The sequence below is a fragment of the Gavialis gangeticus genome, unplaced genomic scaffold, assembly GCF_001723915.1.
Source record: "Gavialis gangeticus isolate Ggan-Ray unplaced genomic scaffold, GavGan_comp1, whole genome shotgun sequence".
In the NCBI taxonomy this organism is placed as follows: domain Eukaryota; kingdom Metazoa; phylum Chordata; order Crocodylia; family Gavialidae; genus Gavialis; species Gavialis gangeticus.
This window is the reverse complement of record NW_017729025.1, coordinates 138,337,388-138,354,038: the sequence shown is the minus strand read 5'-3', so window position 1 is coordinate 138,354,038 and position 16,651 is coordinate 138,337,388. Positions and strand designations below refer to the sequence as shown.

Here is a 16,651-nt window from a genome sequence, read left to right as displayed (position 1 = left end):
GGCTGGGGCACAAGGGGGATACAGCACGGGGGCTGCTTGACAGCTAGTCCTGCACCGTAGCACCCTTATGCCCCAGTGAGTCCCTCCACAGTGTTGAGCCAGGGTGGAGTAGCTCTGGGCTGACAAGCTGACCCCTGGGGCCGCCTGCCAGCTGTGGCTGTGCTACCCCAGCTCAGTGTACTGCAGTCCTGGGCACACATGTAAACTCTGCACCTGGGAGCAATAAACTCCAGTACAAATTATGCCAGAGTTTATTGTGTTGCACTAATTGCATGTGTAGATGCCCCCAGTATTTCCTCGTGGTTAGCTTTAAGAGGCTGCACATTGAAAGTAGTAATTATAGGTGGCTCCCTATTCAGGAAGCTGACGGATTCCATTCGGATGCCCCTAAATTTCTCTATGCACTATTTAGGGGGGTCTAGGCACCTTATTCACAGTTCTGGATTTCTCTTGAGGGGTCAGGTGTCTACTTTGTACGATGCCTACATAGCAGAAAACCTGAGTACTTCTGGAGATGCCTGCAGTCTGAAGCATTGGAAGCAGTCTATCCATTTAGCATGGTACTTGTCTCATCTGCTAGTTAACTTGCACTGAGTGCTGCACTAACTGGTACCCAAGCAAGCTCATGTCCCTATGCAGTCCTGCATTATGCTATGTAGACATATTCTTAGCTCCCCAAGTCCCTTTTTATGGATAGCTTCTTACTTAGCTTAACATCTTATTATGTACACACTCATGTATTTTATTGCCTTTTGCCTCTGTTCCATCTGCTATGCCAGATTTCATTGTCCTTTATCTACTTTTTTCCACAAGTCCCTTTATTTCATACTGCCCGTTATACATGAAATGGGATTTAATATATAAAGCCATCAGCCTGTCCTATTTAAATCCTTCCACTAATATCTATGAATAATAGCCAAGTAATAATGCTTGTCAATAGACTTTTACATAGGCAATGTGGAATTACTGAGACAAACATGAAAAACTTCAATGTCATTTTCCAGAATGTTTTAGCCTAGAACTGCACTACACAAACAATTCTTTTGTGTTCTGCAAAATTCTTTTCACCTTTACAGCTTTTGCCTAAATAGAGACAACTGAATGAGAACTGGTAAAGCTTGTGTTTTAAAAAAGTACAGATCTTTTTAAAACATGCCTTTTACTATATCAACCACCTGTCCTTTCCTAGGGAACAGAATAATTATGTCCAAAGGGCTCCATTTAGACTAGACACAGGAGATACTTATTCTCTGAAGTATAAGTGAAAATTGATTAATTTAATTTTTAAAATATAATTTGCCTAATTTTTCCCTATTCAGGAAGAAGACACTGTCTTGGGGAACAGCTGGCCAGAATGGAAATGTATTTGTTTTTCACTTCATTACTTCAACGGTTTCACCTTCATTTTCCACATAATTTGATTCCAGATCTCAAACCAAGATTGGGAATGACATTACAGCCACAGCCATACCTCATCTGTGCTGAAAGACGTTGAAGAAAAGTGGCCTAGACTTTCAGCTGATGTAAATTGGCCTAGCTCCATTACATGTATGGAACTACACCAGTTTACAGCAGTTGTGAGTCTGGCCCCATTTTTTATTATTTGTAAATCCACTCTCACCAGATGAATTCTGAGGAATAAATTGGAGGACTTGAAAATAAATTCTGTCTTCTTACGTATAGATTTATGTTTCTCTTCTTACACAGTTACACAGAAAGGCAGAATGTATTACTCCTGATACTTCTAAAGATTCTTCACTCATTTCTAAAACCAACTTGGCATCTCATTTCAACTTTTGAAAAATTTATCATTATAACCCCTCCTCAAAGGTTTAAAAAAACTTCATTAATATATTTTGTATTAAAAACAAAACTTGTCTTTATAGTCCTTTATTAAAATGTAAAACCCCAAACTGTTTTTATAAAAATCCTTTCAAAGTAGATGATTCTTAATTCAGTGCGTGTCCTCCAGATTTGACAAATTCCTTCTGGTCCATTCACATCAGTCTTCACTGCTGCAAAGATTATTTTCTGGTTTCTTACTTTGAGCACATCACCCTGCTTTTTGCATCTTTCAAGTTCTCTTCATTTTCCACTTCATCAAATAACTACACATCTTAACTTTTAAGGCTTGTTTTTATTCTATTTATTCTATCTACACTGTCAGGAGGTTGACTGTTTTCCAGCACTTGACAGTCCATGATTTCAAACAAAAGTACCTTCATGGTTCCTCCCATGCCATCCTGTCTCCCTTGGAGGAAGTTTTCCTTTTACACCTCATTGTCTTGTTCAGATTGTTTTTAAAACTCTCCACTATGTGATGCCTACAAAAAACAACAGTAGTTACACATTAATGGTTGCATATTATTCTGACCAGTATTTTATTATTACTTTGTGCTCCTGTGTCTTTTTGTCCACCTGGTATCTTTCATCTTAGACTTATATTACAAACTTTTTAGGCAAGAGGCCATTCTTTTTGTGTGTGTATGTACAGTACCAATCACTCTATGGTCCTACTTCATGATTGGATCCCCCTAGAGCATCCCAGTAATAACAATAATAAAATAATAGTGAACACTTTAACTTTCTTGTTATTCAGAAAACTAGACAGTATATGTGCATTTAGTATTCCAGTTACTATGACGCATATCTGCTGAATTAAATGCTGACTTTCTGCTTCATTTTCTTTCACTCTGAGGAATAATATACAGGTCAGTCATATTCTCATGCAGGGTCATTCGTTAATCTAATATTACTGCTTGGGGTCAGTTTCTCTTTTTCATACCAAGTGCAGGCAGGTTTAAGTTATGGGGTTTTCCTTGCTAGAATTCTGTTATATAATCTAATAGATTTTCTATCAATAGACTTTTTACTGGTGTTCATATCACATCCTTTACCATAGTATCTGAGCATATGACATTCACCCCAAACATAAGGATGAAATTTCCCACGAAACACTCTACCAACACAATTGAAAAGGAGATCAACTATATTAGATACTAAGTTAAAAGTCCACCTGAAGCAAGCCGCCTATGAGGCTAGTGTGGAGAAAGCACATCAGTTTCTGTAGCTAACAGCATGTAAGACAGTCCTGTGGCTATCATCACATACAGCTTTTTCCAACTGCAAGCCAAACAACCATGTATACTTTTATAGTTGGGTCAACTTGGGGGTGATCTTAAGCATGTCTGGAGTAATGATCACCTTAGGCTAGATTGAAAGTGGGACTTGGCCTTTGGAATCTAGTGTCTCATAGGCACTAGATTCTTAGACTCCCAGTCTCTTAGATGCTTAGCATTTTCTTAGACTCTCAATATAATGCATGGGAAGAGTTAGGGTATACCTGTATAGTGCAAGTCAGCACCATGCAGAGGTATCACAACCCAGTTCTGTGCATGGTAGCTATGGAACCAAAAGGCATATAGCCATGTTAAGTGTAGCACTGTACCCAAGGTAATTAACCTTGCATCTCAAGAGGTTGAAATAGTCCAGGCAAGATGCCATGGTTATATGACTTCCAATTTAAGAGGTAATATACATAGTGCTTCTTTGGGGTATGTCCGTATAGCATAACTTTGTGCTATATAGGTCATACTCCAAGGCACTTCAGACTGAGATCCAAAACACTGCACATGTGGAAGAGGGAGCCCCCTAGTGCTGTTACTAAGTGCTGAAGACAAGAAATGCTGAGGACCAAGGTGAGTATTAAAACTCTCCTCTCTCCAAAGCTGTCATTTCACTCTGCAGAGAAGTGTGCCCATTCACAGAGGCCTGCCACACCATACACAGATGTCTTGTTGCTGGGACTTAGCTTCCTAAACTTCTCATGTACCTTACTGTCATTATGTGGAGGGCACTGCTGCCTGCTCTCAGCCAAAGCCATTTATAAATAAATTACTTTTTTCAGCTAACCCTTTGAATCCATGTTGCTTCAGGAAGTTTCAGGGGGAACATCAGGACTCTTCCTGGGTGCATTTTTAAGATTCATTGATCCATTTGTCCCAAATGGCCTTTATGGGAGGTACAATGGTGCATCATTGAATGTCACCAACCACGATTCTACTTAGCTTCTGAAAGCTTATTCAAGGTGGTTGGATAGGTGAGACTTCTTTAAGTGCCTTCTATGGTGATTTCATCTAGCCACTTAGTTGTGAGGCATAGTTCTACATAGCCTAAGAAAGCTTTTTATATCCTAGGAGTCTGATTATTTGCTTTACTGCTTCAAGAAATCTTATTGAGAGACCCTTAGACCAGAACACTGAATACATACATGCACTATAGCTAGCATGGAACTTATTTAATAAACTAACATTAGTAATACAAAGCTTTAGTAAAGAGCTATAAACTAAGATTAATCAAAAGGGAAATAAAACATGAAGAATAAGAGGTGCAAAGTTAATCTGAATATGAGGCACATTGTATCTGAGCACAAAAAATGTACAATCTACCAAATTCAACTTCATAATGAGTACAATAGACTACTACAAATAGACTGCATGTAGAATGAAATGAAAACAATAGGTAAATTTAGCAAAAGGTGCCACTGAACTAAGAAATACCATAATTTCTCACACACAGCTCTCACATTTTTTCCCTGAAAACCATCTGGGGAAAATGCAGTCCACATTCTATGTGAGCCAAAAGCTCCTCATGGGTCTGGACATTTGGGCAGGAAGAAGAGTAGCAGAAGTATTAATTGCTGTGTCCCCTGCCACCAAATGCCTTGCCCCTGGGAAACAGCCCTCTCCAAAATCATACCAAATTGGGCTAGCACTCAGGAGTGGCCTGCAGCTGGATTCTGCACCTATCTCTGGAGTCACGTGCCAGGTTGGACCTGTTGCATGTATTCTGGGACAACATGCTGGCTCCAGGGCTGTGTGCTGGGTTGGACTCAGCACCACTGTGGGTGGATTGGGCTCTGCCCTGCAATTGCCAGATCATGTCCTGTCACATGGCTCCCAGCCCTCTTCAGTCAGATCAGCTTGGCCTGCTATACAGGCCCCAGCCCTGCAGCATAAACCCCAGTGCCACCATGACTGGATTGGGTACAGCACCTAACCCCACTGTGTCCAGATTGGACAACACCATGTAGTCCCAGCTCTGCTGTAACCAGATTGGGTCCTGCCATGCAGGTCTAGCACTGGCATGGCTGGACCAGACAAGCCCACACAGTTGGGGCCAATGCAGGGGGTCAGACTTGAAGATCTACAAGGTCCCTTCCAACCCTACTTCTATGATACTTCTATGATTCCAGCTCCCATGTGAGGCCCCCAGCCCTGGCCTCCAGCTCCCAAGCCCTGGAAACCCCAGACCTCAGGTACTTACCTATGCTCCAAGGAAAGATTTTTTTCTTTCCTTGAAGTAGAGGGTGCATTATATTCAGGGACATATATGAGAGAAAATGCAGTATACCAACAAAAGGATGGCAACCAACCAAATAAGCCATAGACAAGATGGAGAAGAACCACTGAAGCAATGACCTAAAACAATGACCAAAAGTGCAGAAGGCGTATTTAGCAATAATAATACTTGGTGCCTTTTAGCCCCACATTATCTTTTCTACCCCAGCTCTCCTGTAAAAAGTGTGGTGCAGTGCAATAAAAATGTAGATTGAGGGTAAGTTTCCTTCTTCCCTCCCATGGGAAGAAGGCTTCACCTCTGACTAGCCTCATGAGTCTGGGTAAGTGTGTGTAAAATTCTTGGGCCTAGTGAGCATTTGTTAACCAATTAGCTGAAAATAAAGAGCAAGACCTTTGTAAGAGGGGACAAGGCAAGATGTCGCGTTTATTGATTAAGCGCTTAGTGTACACACACACACACCTACCCCAATTTCTGTTCTGCACTGGTATATGTTACCAGTCTCATCGGTGCTCGAGTCAACCTAGTGGCAGCTAAGTTGATCAGGAGTAGAAGCCAGGCTTCTGTTGGTCCATCTCATCAGGTGAACTGGTACTCCAGAATGTTATACAGAACAAGGCCCAAAATCCACGTCTCACCCCATCTTTATAGTCTTGTCAATTCATCCAGTCCTCTAGGCTTCTGCTGTGTTATCACTGTGTTCCTCCTCGAAGGTTGTTTGAAGTTGTTTTCTCGCTGTTCTGGGGCGGTTTCTTTTTGTTTTGGTCTTTTATCTGTCTGCATTCTTCAACCAGTCGCCACGTGGTGTTTTCCTTTTCCACAAACACACTCTTACCCATGCAGCATACACAGGAATGAAAGGTACAGCACTTATGTCAAGCTACAGAACAATACAAAATGGAGTTTCTTAAGGCAGTGCAAAACTCAAGAAAATACATCAAGATAATACACAAGATTAAGGCAATAGGTAAAAGTCTACCTCCATGTTATTTACCTAAGCTAAAGCTGGTATTTATGCCATTTGCATAACACATTCACCTCTGTGCAGTACAGCCAAGTACAGTTGTTGAAATACCCGTTGGTCCATCTTATGTTCAGTTGCTCCATCTCCCAAAAGAAATGTTCATGCTTCCACCAGTTTTTACCACTTCCTTCCCCAGTAGCTGCTAGTGCCTTTGCTTCAACATTTGATGCTGTCTCTCCTCCATGACTGATCTGCCAGACTTGCTCTTCTCAGATTTTTTCACCTGCACCATTCTTTTTGGCTTGTGGTGGAAGGTCTTCAATATGAGGCAGAAAGAACAAGTCAGAGAGGGTTACTCCTGCACTATGGAATGGTCTGTAATGTGATGCACAAAGGTGCCATTCATCTCTTTCTTGAAATTGAGTAATACACCCCTTATGAAAGTGCTGCCGGATGAGGCCATAGTTTGTTATGCCATTTCTGCTTGTTTTTGGGACTGAAGGTCTGAAGGACTGATAAGAACAGCAGGCAAAATACATAATGGTAAGTGCATTTGCTTTCAGAAATGTCTATGGCTCACACTGGCAAATAGCCTGTCCAGAAATAGGAGAAGTGTTAGGAAATGTCTTAAAATATCTATTTGACCCAACATGGCTTCTTTCTGTCTTTCAGCCTGAGCAGCACATAGAAGACAAACATTTGGGAGGCTCCAGAATGGAAAAGGAGAAGCCACTCCTGCACCAAGTTAACAAGAGCGTACCTTGAAGGTATCTTCAGAGCTTTTCAGAAGCCTCATGGCTACACAACACATACGCAAATGGGAGGGTCCTACCAAGGAAGTCCAGCTTGCTTTGCCTTGCCTGTGAACCTAATCAACTGGCTAGAACCCCTGCTTCATGAAAAGTTTGCAAACCTCAACTCCCAGGACTGGGTCAAAGTCAGGAAGAATAATGTTAGCTTCTTAAATATGACAGAAAACTGTTTGTACCTCATCCACCCAGAAGGAACCATAGGTAGAGTGACCTTACATCCTAGGCAAACTGGGGCAGTCCCAGCTTCCATAGTCCAGTCCCAGCTAATTGGCCAAAAGTCCTGAAGCAGAATCCAGTGGGGACACAAAGTGGCATGGTGCACCAGGCAGGTGGCCAGGCAGGCACCATTGCTACTACGTGCGAGCAAAGTGGGCGGACTGGAGCAGACACCACCCTGCTCCAGTCCACCTCATTCCTGCATAGCAGCAGTGGTGCCTGCCCAGTGCACCGTGCCGACCAACCAACTGGGACTGGACTATGGAAGCTGGGACTGTCCCGGTTTGCTGGGACATATGATCACCCTAACCATAGCACTTCCTTGAAATCTGTGGACCCTTTTCAAAAACTATGCTTCCCTCACAAGCCTCAAGACAGCTTAATATGGCATGGACAGTGCTATTGATTCTATTTGCTAGTGAGTTTGTTCCAAAGGATTCTTGGAGGAGCAGGCAGAGCAACAGAAGTGCAGCACCTTGAATTGTGTGGGGTGTCTTATGCTTCTGGTGGACAGGATCTCTACGGTGGGGTCATGGAAGAGTAGGGGCTCTGTACAAGGAGCAGTAGCATCCTTATTGTTTTTCTTCCCATGACAGTAGTTTTGCTTCATATTCTAAATGAAGCACCCCAGTTTGATGAATGCCAAATACCCACCAGATGCCGGACTTCACCTTATAATACCTAGCACAGTCCAGAAAAAGAAAGAAAACAATGAAAAATGTAAGTTGTAAACGTAGCTTCTTTTATTCTTGCCATAACTAGTAACGCTGTTCACAGTATTCATTGAAGTCATTACATTATCTTTATTGCTTTTCTGTTTGCAGGAAGCTATAAGATCTAAGGATCTTGAGCCCATTCCTTTTGCTGGTTATTTTTGAATCACATTCTAATGCACTAGTTAAAGCTAAAGCAGTGATACTGTTCAACAGAAATTCTGCGAAAGAATAAAAACATAAGCAGCAAAGCACAAAATTTGTCTTTTTTGTAGATCTCTTACATACCTGAAAGCTTGAAATGCAGGGGTGGCTTTTTCTATTGGACACAAGTGGAGTCAGGGTTCAGTCCAAGCATTTCAAGAGCAACATTGGTCTTTCTTCCTGTTCTTCAAGAATCCAAGGGGATGAATGTCTGGATTTAGGAAGGTTGCAAAAATCAGTAGTTCTGCAACAAAACCAATATATCCTTCAAAAATAATCTAAAGGTACAGGGTATATCTGGTTTCTCAAATTACCTCCAAAGCTTGTGATCCAGCCAAAAAGCCATCAGTGACTCACTCTTGACTCATCGATCCAGGTGAGGCCAGTTAATTCCTTGCTACCCTTGAGAGCTCAGATTATCACAAAAAGGAGAAGGTTTACATTGATGCATGGCTGGAAATGTACAAGCTATACAAGAAATTTAAATAGGAAATAATCAAGCTCAGCTAAAGCAAATGTGGAAGCAGCTTTTTTTTAGCCGTCATAGGATGATACATATTTTTACATATCAATTCAAATGAGGCACCAAAAACTTCTCATTTATGGTCAAGGGGACTCTGATTACTCCTCTTTTACAATGGCATTGGTCCTGCTGGAATTTAAAAAAAATGTCAGTTACAGAAACCACCTGTCCCCAGCATTGCAAAATCCAGTTACTACTCCATCTGGGTGATGTCATTAATTCACCAAGCTTTCTCTCACTCAAGTAAGTAGGCAGAGGAACAAAACACTTATTTTTCAAAGTGGAGTTTGTGGTCACTTAAAAGCACAGACTGATTCAAACAGGGACTATACAATCATAGTATCATAGGAAGGTAGGCCTGGAAGGGACCTCAGGAGGTCATCTGGTCCAACCCCCTGCTCAAAGCAGGACCAGCCCCAACTAGATCATTGCAGCCAAGGCTTTGTCTGTGTGGGTCTTAAAAACCTCCAAGCATGGAGAGTCCACAAACTCTCTGGGTAGCCTGTTCCAGTACTTTATTACCCTCCTAGTGAGAAAGTTTTTCCTAATATCTAACCTAAACTTCCCTTGCTGCAACTTGAGACCATTGCTCCTTGTTCTGTCGTCTGCCGCCACTGAGAACAGTTTAGCTCCATCCTCTTTGTAACCTCCCTTCACATAGTTGAAGGCTTCTATTGAATCCCCGTCCCCCCAGCCCAGTCTTCCCTTCTCCAGACTAAATAAACCCAGCTCCCGCAGCCTCTCCTCATAAGTCATGTGCCCCAGCCCTCTAACCATTATTGTTGCCCTCCATTGTGGACTTTCTCCAACTTGTTCACATCCTTTCTGTAATGGGGGGGAGGGGCAAAACTGGACATAGTACTCCAGCCGTGGTCTCACCAATGCTGAATATCCATGAATAATCACTTCCCTCGATCTGCTGGCAACTCCTACACATGCAGCCCAGTATGCTGTTAGCCTTCTTGGCAGTAAGAGCACACTGTTGGCTCATGTTCAGCTTATTGTCCACTGTAACCCTCAGAATGCTTAATTATATAAGCTGTTCCCATTCAGCCATATTCAGAACAACCTGAATCTGGTATTTCAATGAAACCAATGGGCTCAGTAGTGATTTAAGGTCCAAGTTTTCCATTTTTTGTTGTTGTATATATTCATTTTCCTTTTCTTTTTAAAGATTACTGCTAATAATACTATCTCCTCTTTCACAAGAGAAAGCAGTTTTCTTTCTCCACCTTGTACAGACACGCCAAATTTAAATACGAGTGTGTTACACCAGATCAGGTATGCTGAGGAAGACAGCAGTTGCACATGCAAGTTCCTAAATAAGTGGAAAATAACAGCTCACTCTGGCAACGTGTTTAAAAAATGGTTACCTAATTAGTCTATTAAATCTATATGTAGTCACCTAAAACAAGTGGCTCTGATTTAAAAGAAACCTTGAATGTATGGTAATTCTCAAGTACATATAAAAAGCAGCACTTATATTTGTAAATGTTGACCTCTGACAGTTTCAATCATGTTGGCCTATTAAATGAAGCTTTTTCCATGCTGATCTCTCTAAAATAAGATGAAGTATTCCTCCCCTTCCTAGACTTCCTTTGAATTTACGAGAGACAATATAACTAAAGAGATAACGTTGGCTGAGCTGTAGTGCATCCTTTAACGTTATGTCAGCAATATTGCTTAAATTGTGTAAGATTTTTTGTTCATTAAAAAAACCTATCTTTTTCCTCTCCAGGTAGAGGGTACTGCTAGGACTCTGAAGCATATTTTAAAGCAGTGGTTCTCAAACCTGTTTTAGACTCTAAATACCCCTTCTTAGACACTGGGCACCTCTTAGAAAATGCCAGCTTTAAATCTTCTCAGGTTTTTTGTTTGTTTGTTTGTTTGGGTTTTGTTTTCTGACTCCTGGAAAGTAATAGAGCAATTCTGTTGCAAAGAACTCAGAAAGTCCAGAGCAGGTGAGAATATTTTTTTTAAAGAGTATGAAATTCTTGGGTTTATCTTGTGAATTGTGTTTGCACACCTACCAGTGCTATCATTACATGGCATCCTTCTGATCTCTTCTCATCAGATACCCATTTGCTGGGGCTGTTGGACAGTTGTTATTTATCTCATAGATGAGGCTCCCATTTCCTGCTTCCTTGAGAGATAACCAATGGTCACTCTTATAGTTGGATCTTCTTAAATAAATATTCAAACAAAGGGAAGTTATTTACCTACCAGTAACTGGGGTTTTCAGGATGCTTTTTCCACACAGATCCCACAACCTTACTTTCTCTCAAGAAACTGAAGGAACTGAATGGTTTTGTAGCTTTGGTTTGTAAAGCCTTCTTGTTCAAGCTAATCCAGCTTTTACACATGTCCTGTAATGGGTTATACAAGAAGGCTTACAAACCAAACAGACACAGTTAGCTACAAAAGTCTAGGCTCATGCACACAACACATACTGTAGGATCTGTGTAGACAAAAGCATTGCAAAGAATTCCAGCTGTTGTAACCTTTCAGTTTTTTGGTCTGAGAACTTTTTATAAAGGTCTTATATACTAGTCTTCTGAACCACAGAGTTCAGCATCTAAAAATAGTAATAGAATAAGTCTATTCTGTTTTATATTACTATATATGCTATATATCTTACACACATTTTCATGGGCAGAAAGCTATACACTTTGTTGTGGTTATAGTTAGCTATGCATTAAGATCTATTGAATTAGTCTGCATATGCTTGCTTTGGTCCATTATTTTAATGAATTTAATCTATTAGAGATGTTACTCTCAGCAGGAAAATGTCACCAGCATAGCGACTCCTGAAATGTGGCAATTTGCAGAAAGTCACCACTTCCACTACTGGGTCTGCCTAATTCCAACAACATTGAGAAAGCAGACATACCTTAAAAAACTGAAGAGTTACCCAACATAGTAACCTTTAAAGTAACATATCTTGAGCTTAAAAAGATACAAAAGGGGAATGAGAATGTCCTCTCCCTTTTGATCCCTTCCAGAAAGCACAAAGAATAGAAAAAGAGAAAATATTGAAACAGGCTTCATACAAAGTGCCGTCAAATGTGCAAAGTGAACAAATTGAAAAAAGAAAAATGTCTTTTTCACTAGCTTCTTTCAATTATAATCATTATAGGTGTTCTTGTGCCCAGAGTAAGCACATTTTTAGATATAAATGTGATTTTTTGAGTCAATAATGTCCCTTTAAAATAGACTTTTAAGAGTTAAGAGCTAGAACTGCCTGCACCCAGGTGCAAAGAGATAGCTGCTATAGAAGCTAAGAACTATTTTGAGTAAACTTATCTGAAGTGGAGTGGCAAAGCACTGCTGAAGGAATAAGACTGTAAGTCTCCTGACTGAACTGAAGAGAGTGGAAGACCACTACCTCTTCACCTCCACATTCTTGTACTCAAAGTAGAATATTCTTCCCAGAAGTCTGGGTGAAGGGCCTAGGTCAGTGATTCCCAATTTTTTTTTCTGCGCCCTGGTGCTGGGATCAGAGTGCAGTGGCAGCAGTGGTCCAGGGGTGGGGGAGCTCCCGGCATGTGTGCAGCTTGTCTTTTCTGTGTAGTGCCACCAGAATTGCTCCCGCAACCCTTATTTGGGTCACAACCTGCTAGCATAGACATTGAGTAGGCTCTGGCTACCAGCCCAACAGGCCGTGATCTTAGAGCAATGAGTGGCTTCTAGGGAGCAGCAGCAACAGCTACAAACCTCAATGTTGCAGTTGCTCAGAACCAACAATGCCAGAAGGAACGGAGGTTATGATGCAGCAACATTAGCAAGTGGTGAAAGTAGAATAGCAGCAACAGTTTTTGGATTAGACAGCAGTGCAGCAACCCTGCTTCAGGAAATTTGACTGGGGGTGGGGGAGGTGTCCTACTGTCAGTAACCATGGCCAAATCCAAAGAATGGCAAACAGGGAAAGTTCGAGACCCTGTCAAGCTTACAATTAGTGGAGCTGGTGGTCTTGAAATAGTATGTCACAATTCTTCTAACAGGGATAAGAGAAAGGACACAAAGATGTTGACCAGCGACTCTAAGCAAGGTAGATGACTGTCCTAGAGCTACCCATAAGTGGAAACTACCCAGCTTTAAAGGTGAACCCCAGTGAGACAACTGGCAGGCCTAGTGCTGGATGGGGGGTGGCATCCTCTCTTAGAGAGGTGCCCCCTTTCATTTTGGTGCTATTCTTGTGATTTTCTGCATCAGTTTAAACAATTATTTCCCCTCAGGATGTGTATCCTTACAAACTATTTATAAAAATGATCATATCCCTTTCTCAGCCTTAATTTTGTTAAGCTAAAGAAGTACTTCGTCTTTTTTTCCTAAGATAGACCCCCCATCTCCCAGACTCTCCTTACTAACCCATTTTTTCCCCCATGTGAATACATTTTTTAAATTTGTGACCAAAATTTTATGCCAGATTAAAAACTTCATTCCAGATGAAGTTTGGGAATAATACTTCCCTGAATGAGATGGAGACACCTGCCCTACTGTATCTTACAATGACATTTGCATTCTTCACGGCCATACCACTGCAGTGCTTTATAATAATTCTGTGATTGACTACTACACCTAGGTCTCTTCCTTGATCATATACAACTGATGAGCTTGTAGTTTATAGCAGGAATTTTTGTCATTAGCCCTAAGTGTATGACCTTGCACTTTGTATTATTGAATTTCAATCTATTTCTATTACTTCTGTGCCTAAGCTCATCCTTAGCCTTCCTGATGACATTGCAGCCTCTTCTTCATGGGCTGTGCTCCTCATTTCTTGTAGTTTATACAAGACAACCATTTCTTAGGGTGATATCTCTTACTGGACCAACTATAAACCTGGGATAAAGTTAGACAAGCTTTCAAATGCAAAACATTCTTCATCAGGTCTCATCACAGAAATCCAGGCAAAGAATAGTTAAAAACAGTAGAGGGGAAGGGCTGAGAGCAATTCTCTGGGGTAGCACATACATAATTAGTAGGAAAAAGCAGCTGGTTATGGGGAGATCAAGGCCTATCAAAAGGTAGGAGGGTCATTCTTATTTAATGTGTGGAAAGAATTCAAGTCAAGTCAATTGGCACCATGTTCTTTACAGAGCACAGTATATGCGCCCATGAGTTCTTTGATGCCTGCCAAGACCCTTTGTGAGCTTCAGAGTACATTACACTCTTTGGGATCCTGTGATCCAGCATTTGTTTGACATGACCAAGTCACCCGAGTCTTTTCTTACTAATCAACATTCCCATGAATGACATACCAGCACGATTTAACACTTCCACATTTGTCACCCTGTCTTGCCATCTTGTTCAAAGAATTTTATGTAAGCATCTGTTATGAAAGGTGTTTAGTGTTTTGGGGGGGGTGTTTAATTTTAATCATGGAAAAAACGTGGATGGGGGGCGTAAATCAGAAAATTTGCAATTTTTAAACAGAGAAAACTAGGATCTCTGATGGTAAGTCTTCTTCAAGCTTATTGCTAGCCCAAAGATTTTGCATGAGTCAGAGAACTTGGTAATGAGATGTTGTAGGGCATCAACACTGAGCCACAAGGGCTGCATCATCTGCAAACAACAGGTCCTTTATGATGATCTTCACCTTTGTCTTAGCTCTGAACCCTGCAGTGTTACGGTCCTCCCTCATGTCTAGTGCTGAGATAGACACCCTCTTGAACATCATGAAACACATGTTGAAGCAGGAATGAGAAGTAAATATTAAACCATATGGAAGCCAGTACACAGCCCTGTCTCACTCCATTGTTGATGTTGAACAAGTTAGACTCTTGGTTTTCATACATTACAGTTGCCTTCATGCCATTGTGTAAGGATTTCACAAGATTTAGGTAGACAACCAAACTTCTTCAGAACTGTAAAACCAGGACTAACTGTATCAAAGGCTTTTAAATCTATAAAAGCCATGTACAGTGGGATATGCTTCTCTCTGCACTTTTCCTGCAGTTGTTTTACAGAGGACTTTTTGACTGGGGTCTGGTACCCAAATATAACATCCAGAGACTTCTAACAGTAACAGGAGACATCATGGTCCTAGAATCATACTGTATACGCTGTTCCTTCTATCTGGATACAAAGAATTAGTCCCATTATGTATTAGCTCTGTTCATTCTAAAGGCAGGCAATGAGAAAGAGTCCACTGAAGAGAAAGTCTGCAGAAAAATACTTGGCAGACAAGTCTTGTTAATTTTCATGCTTAGCCTCCCTATTCCCCCAAGGACAGGTTGTAAAGCGTTCAGCATAAACAAATGGACTAAATAGGAAGAATATTGTATAAATAGCAGTTGGTAATCTTTTAAGGCTGTGGTCTTGACTAACTCAGTTCAGGTTGGGTATGCAGCCATTAGGACCCAGTTGCCACTGCATCTTTCCCCCCTCATTCCTGCTGACACCACTTTTCCCCACCTGCTGCTGGGGCTTTTGCCCATGCTGGCACAGGGAAAGCAACTTCTGCCAAGGCCCCCCCAACCACCAAATGCCACCAAAGTCCCATGTCTACAGACCACATGAAAAGGCTCTGCAGGCTAAATCCAGCCCATGCACTGTAGGTTGCCAACCCCTGTTCTATAGTGTTATCTAGCTCAGATTTTATCTATTTTATGGGCTACCCTGTTTTTGGTAGGCTAAATTAGCTTTAGCTGTGCTCTCTGTTGTCAAAACTCTTTAAGTAATCTATATGGCAGACATACTGTTCTGCTTTCTATGACATCTATCATTGTAGCATCAAAGTAGTTCCCAGAATGACATACTGAGGACCCTTAGGGGCTTCATGAAAATCTATGCACTCTCTTTCATAGTTTCATAGTTGGCAGGGTCGGAAGGGCCCTTAGCAGATCATCTAGTCCGACCCCCTGCCATGGCAGGAAAGAGTACTGGGGTCAAAACGACCCCAGCAAGGTGTTCATCTAGCCTCCTCTTAAAGACCCCCGGGGTAGGAGACAGCACCACTTCTCTTGGAAGTTGGTTCCAGACCCTAGCCGACCTGACCATGAAGTAGCGCCTCCTGATATCTAGCCTAAATCTACCCACTGCCAGCTTGTGACCGTTATTCCTGGTCACTCCTGGCAGTGCTTGGGGGAACAGGGAACTTTTAGGAGTCTGGTTTGGGAGACTGCTGTAGGAATTTCTTTATCCAACATTTATGGTGAAAAATCATTCACAAAGTGGGAGAAGCTGCAAAGTTGCCCAAAGATTGTTAATCTCCAATAGTTTCTGTCCCTCTGGAAGCTCACTTCATAATTGGGAAGTCTTCAAAATGAGAATCTATGTGCCTTTTACCAGGTATAATGAACTGCACTGTCTGTAAATAATTGGTGGTCTTGAAGTGATGCCAGAAGTGGACTGGGAATGCTGAGATGGAAAGAAGGATAATACGCTCATGTTAGTTTGGCTTGTCTTACCCAATGATTTATAATTACTGATGACAGCATAGCCAGATATTCAAAAGCATCCCATCACAGGGGAATTGAAACACTTCCACTTTTAATTACAGCCATGTTTTCAAATAGCATCTGATCTCACCTTCAGCAGTAATGCCAGTACCTCCACTTGTTCTTGTTGGATCTCTCTCTCTTCAAATTGGCCTTATGTAATTTTTTTTAATGATTAAATACTGCCCCTGTGTAAAGTTCATATAGTTTGGAAAGACTTTGTGTGAGCACATACCAAAAGGGATGTACATTTATCAGTTTTGTTTTTAATTCCACAAGATGCTCTACATCTCTACTAAGTATAGAGACACTAGAGATTTGAAAATCTCTGACAATGTTGTCACCAGATATAAAGACTGCCAATTCTTAGCATCTGGTAATTTTTTTTAACCCTACTAGGCCAACCCTATTAGCAGTATTCT

The 16,651-nt window shown here is 41.3% G+C and overlaps 1 protein-coding gene across 2 annotated transcripts in view; it reads left to right on the top strand.

Annotated features, from left to right (window-relative positions):
- Positions 1–2,560, top strand: part of LOC109299111 (vitamin D 25-hydroxylase) — a 44,189-nt gene extending 41,629 nt beyond the window's left edge. For both annotated transcript variants that reach the window (XM_019519635.1, XM_019519636.1), the window contains exon 5: positions 1,320–2,560. In XM_019519635.1, the coding sequence (XP_019375180.1) occupies positions 1,320–1,495 (176 nt within the window). In that variant the 3' untranslated portion in view covers positions 1,496–2,560. The remainder of the gene's footprint in view (positions 1–1,319) is intronic.
- Positions 2,561–16,651: the final 14,091 nt, after the last annotated feature.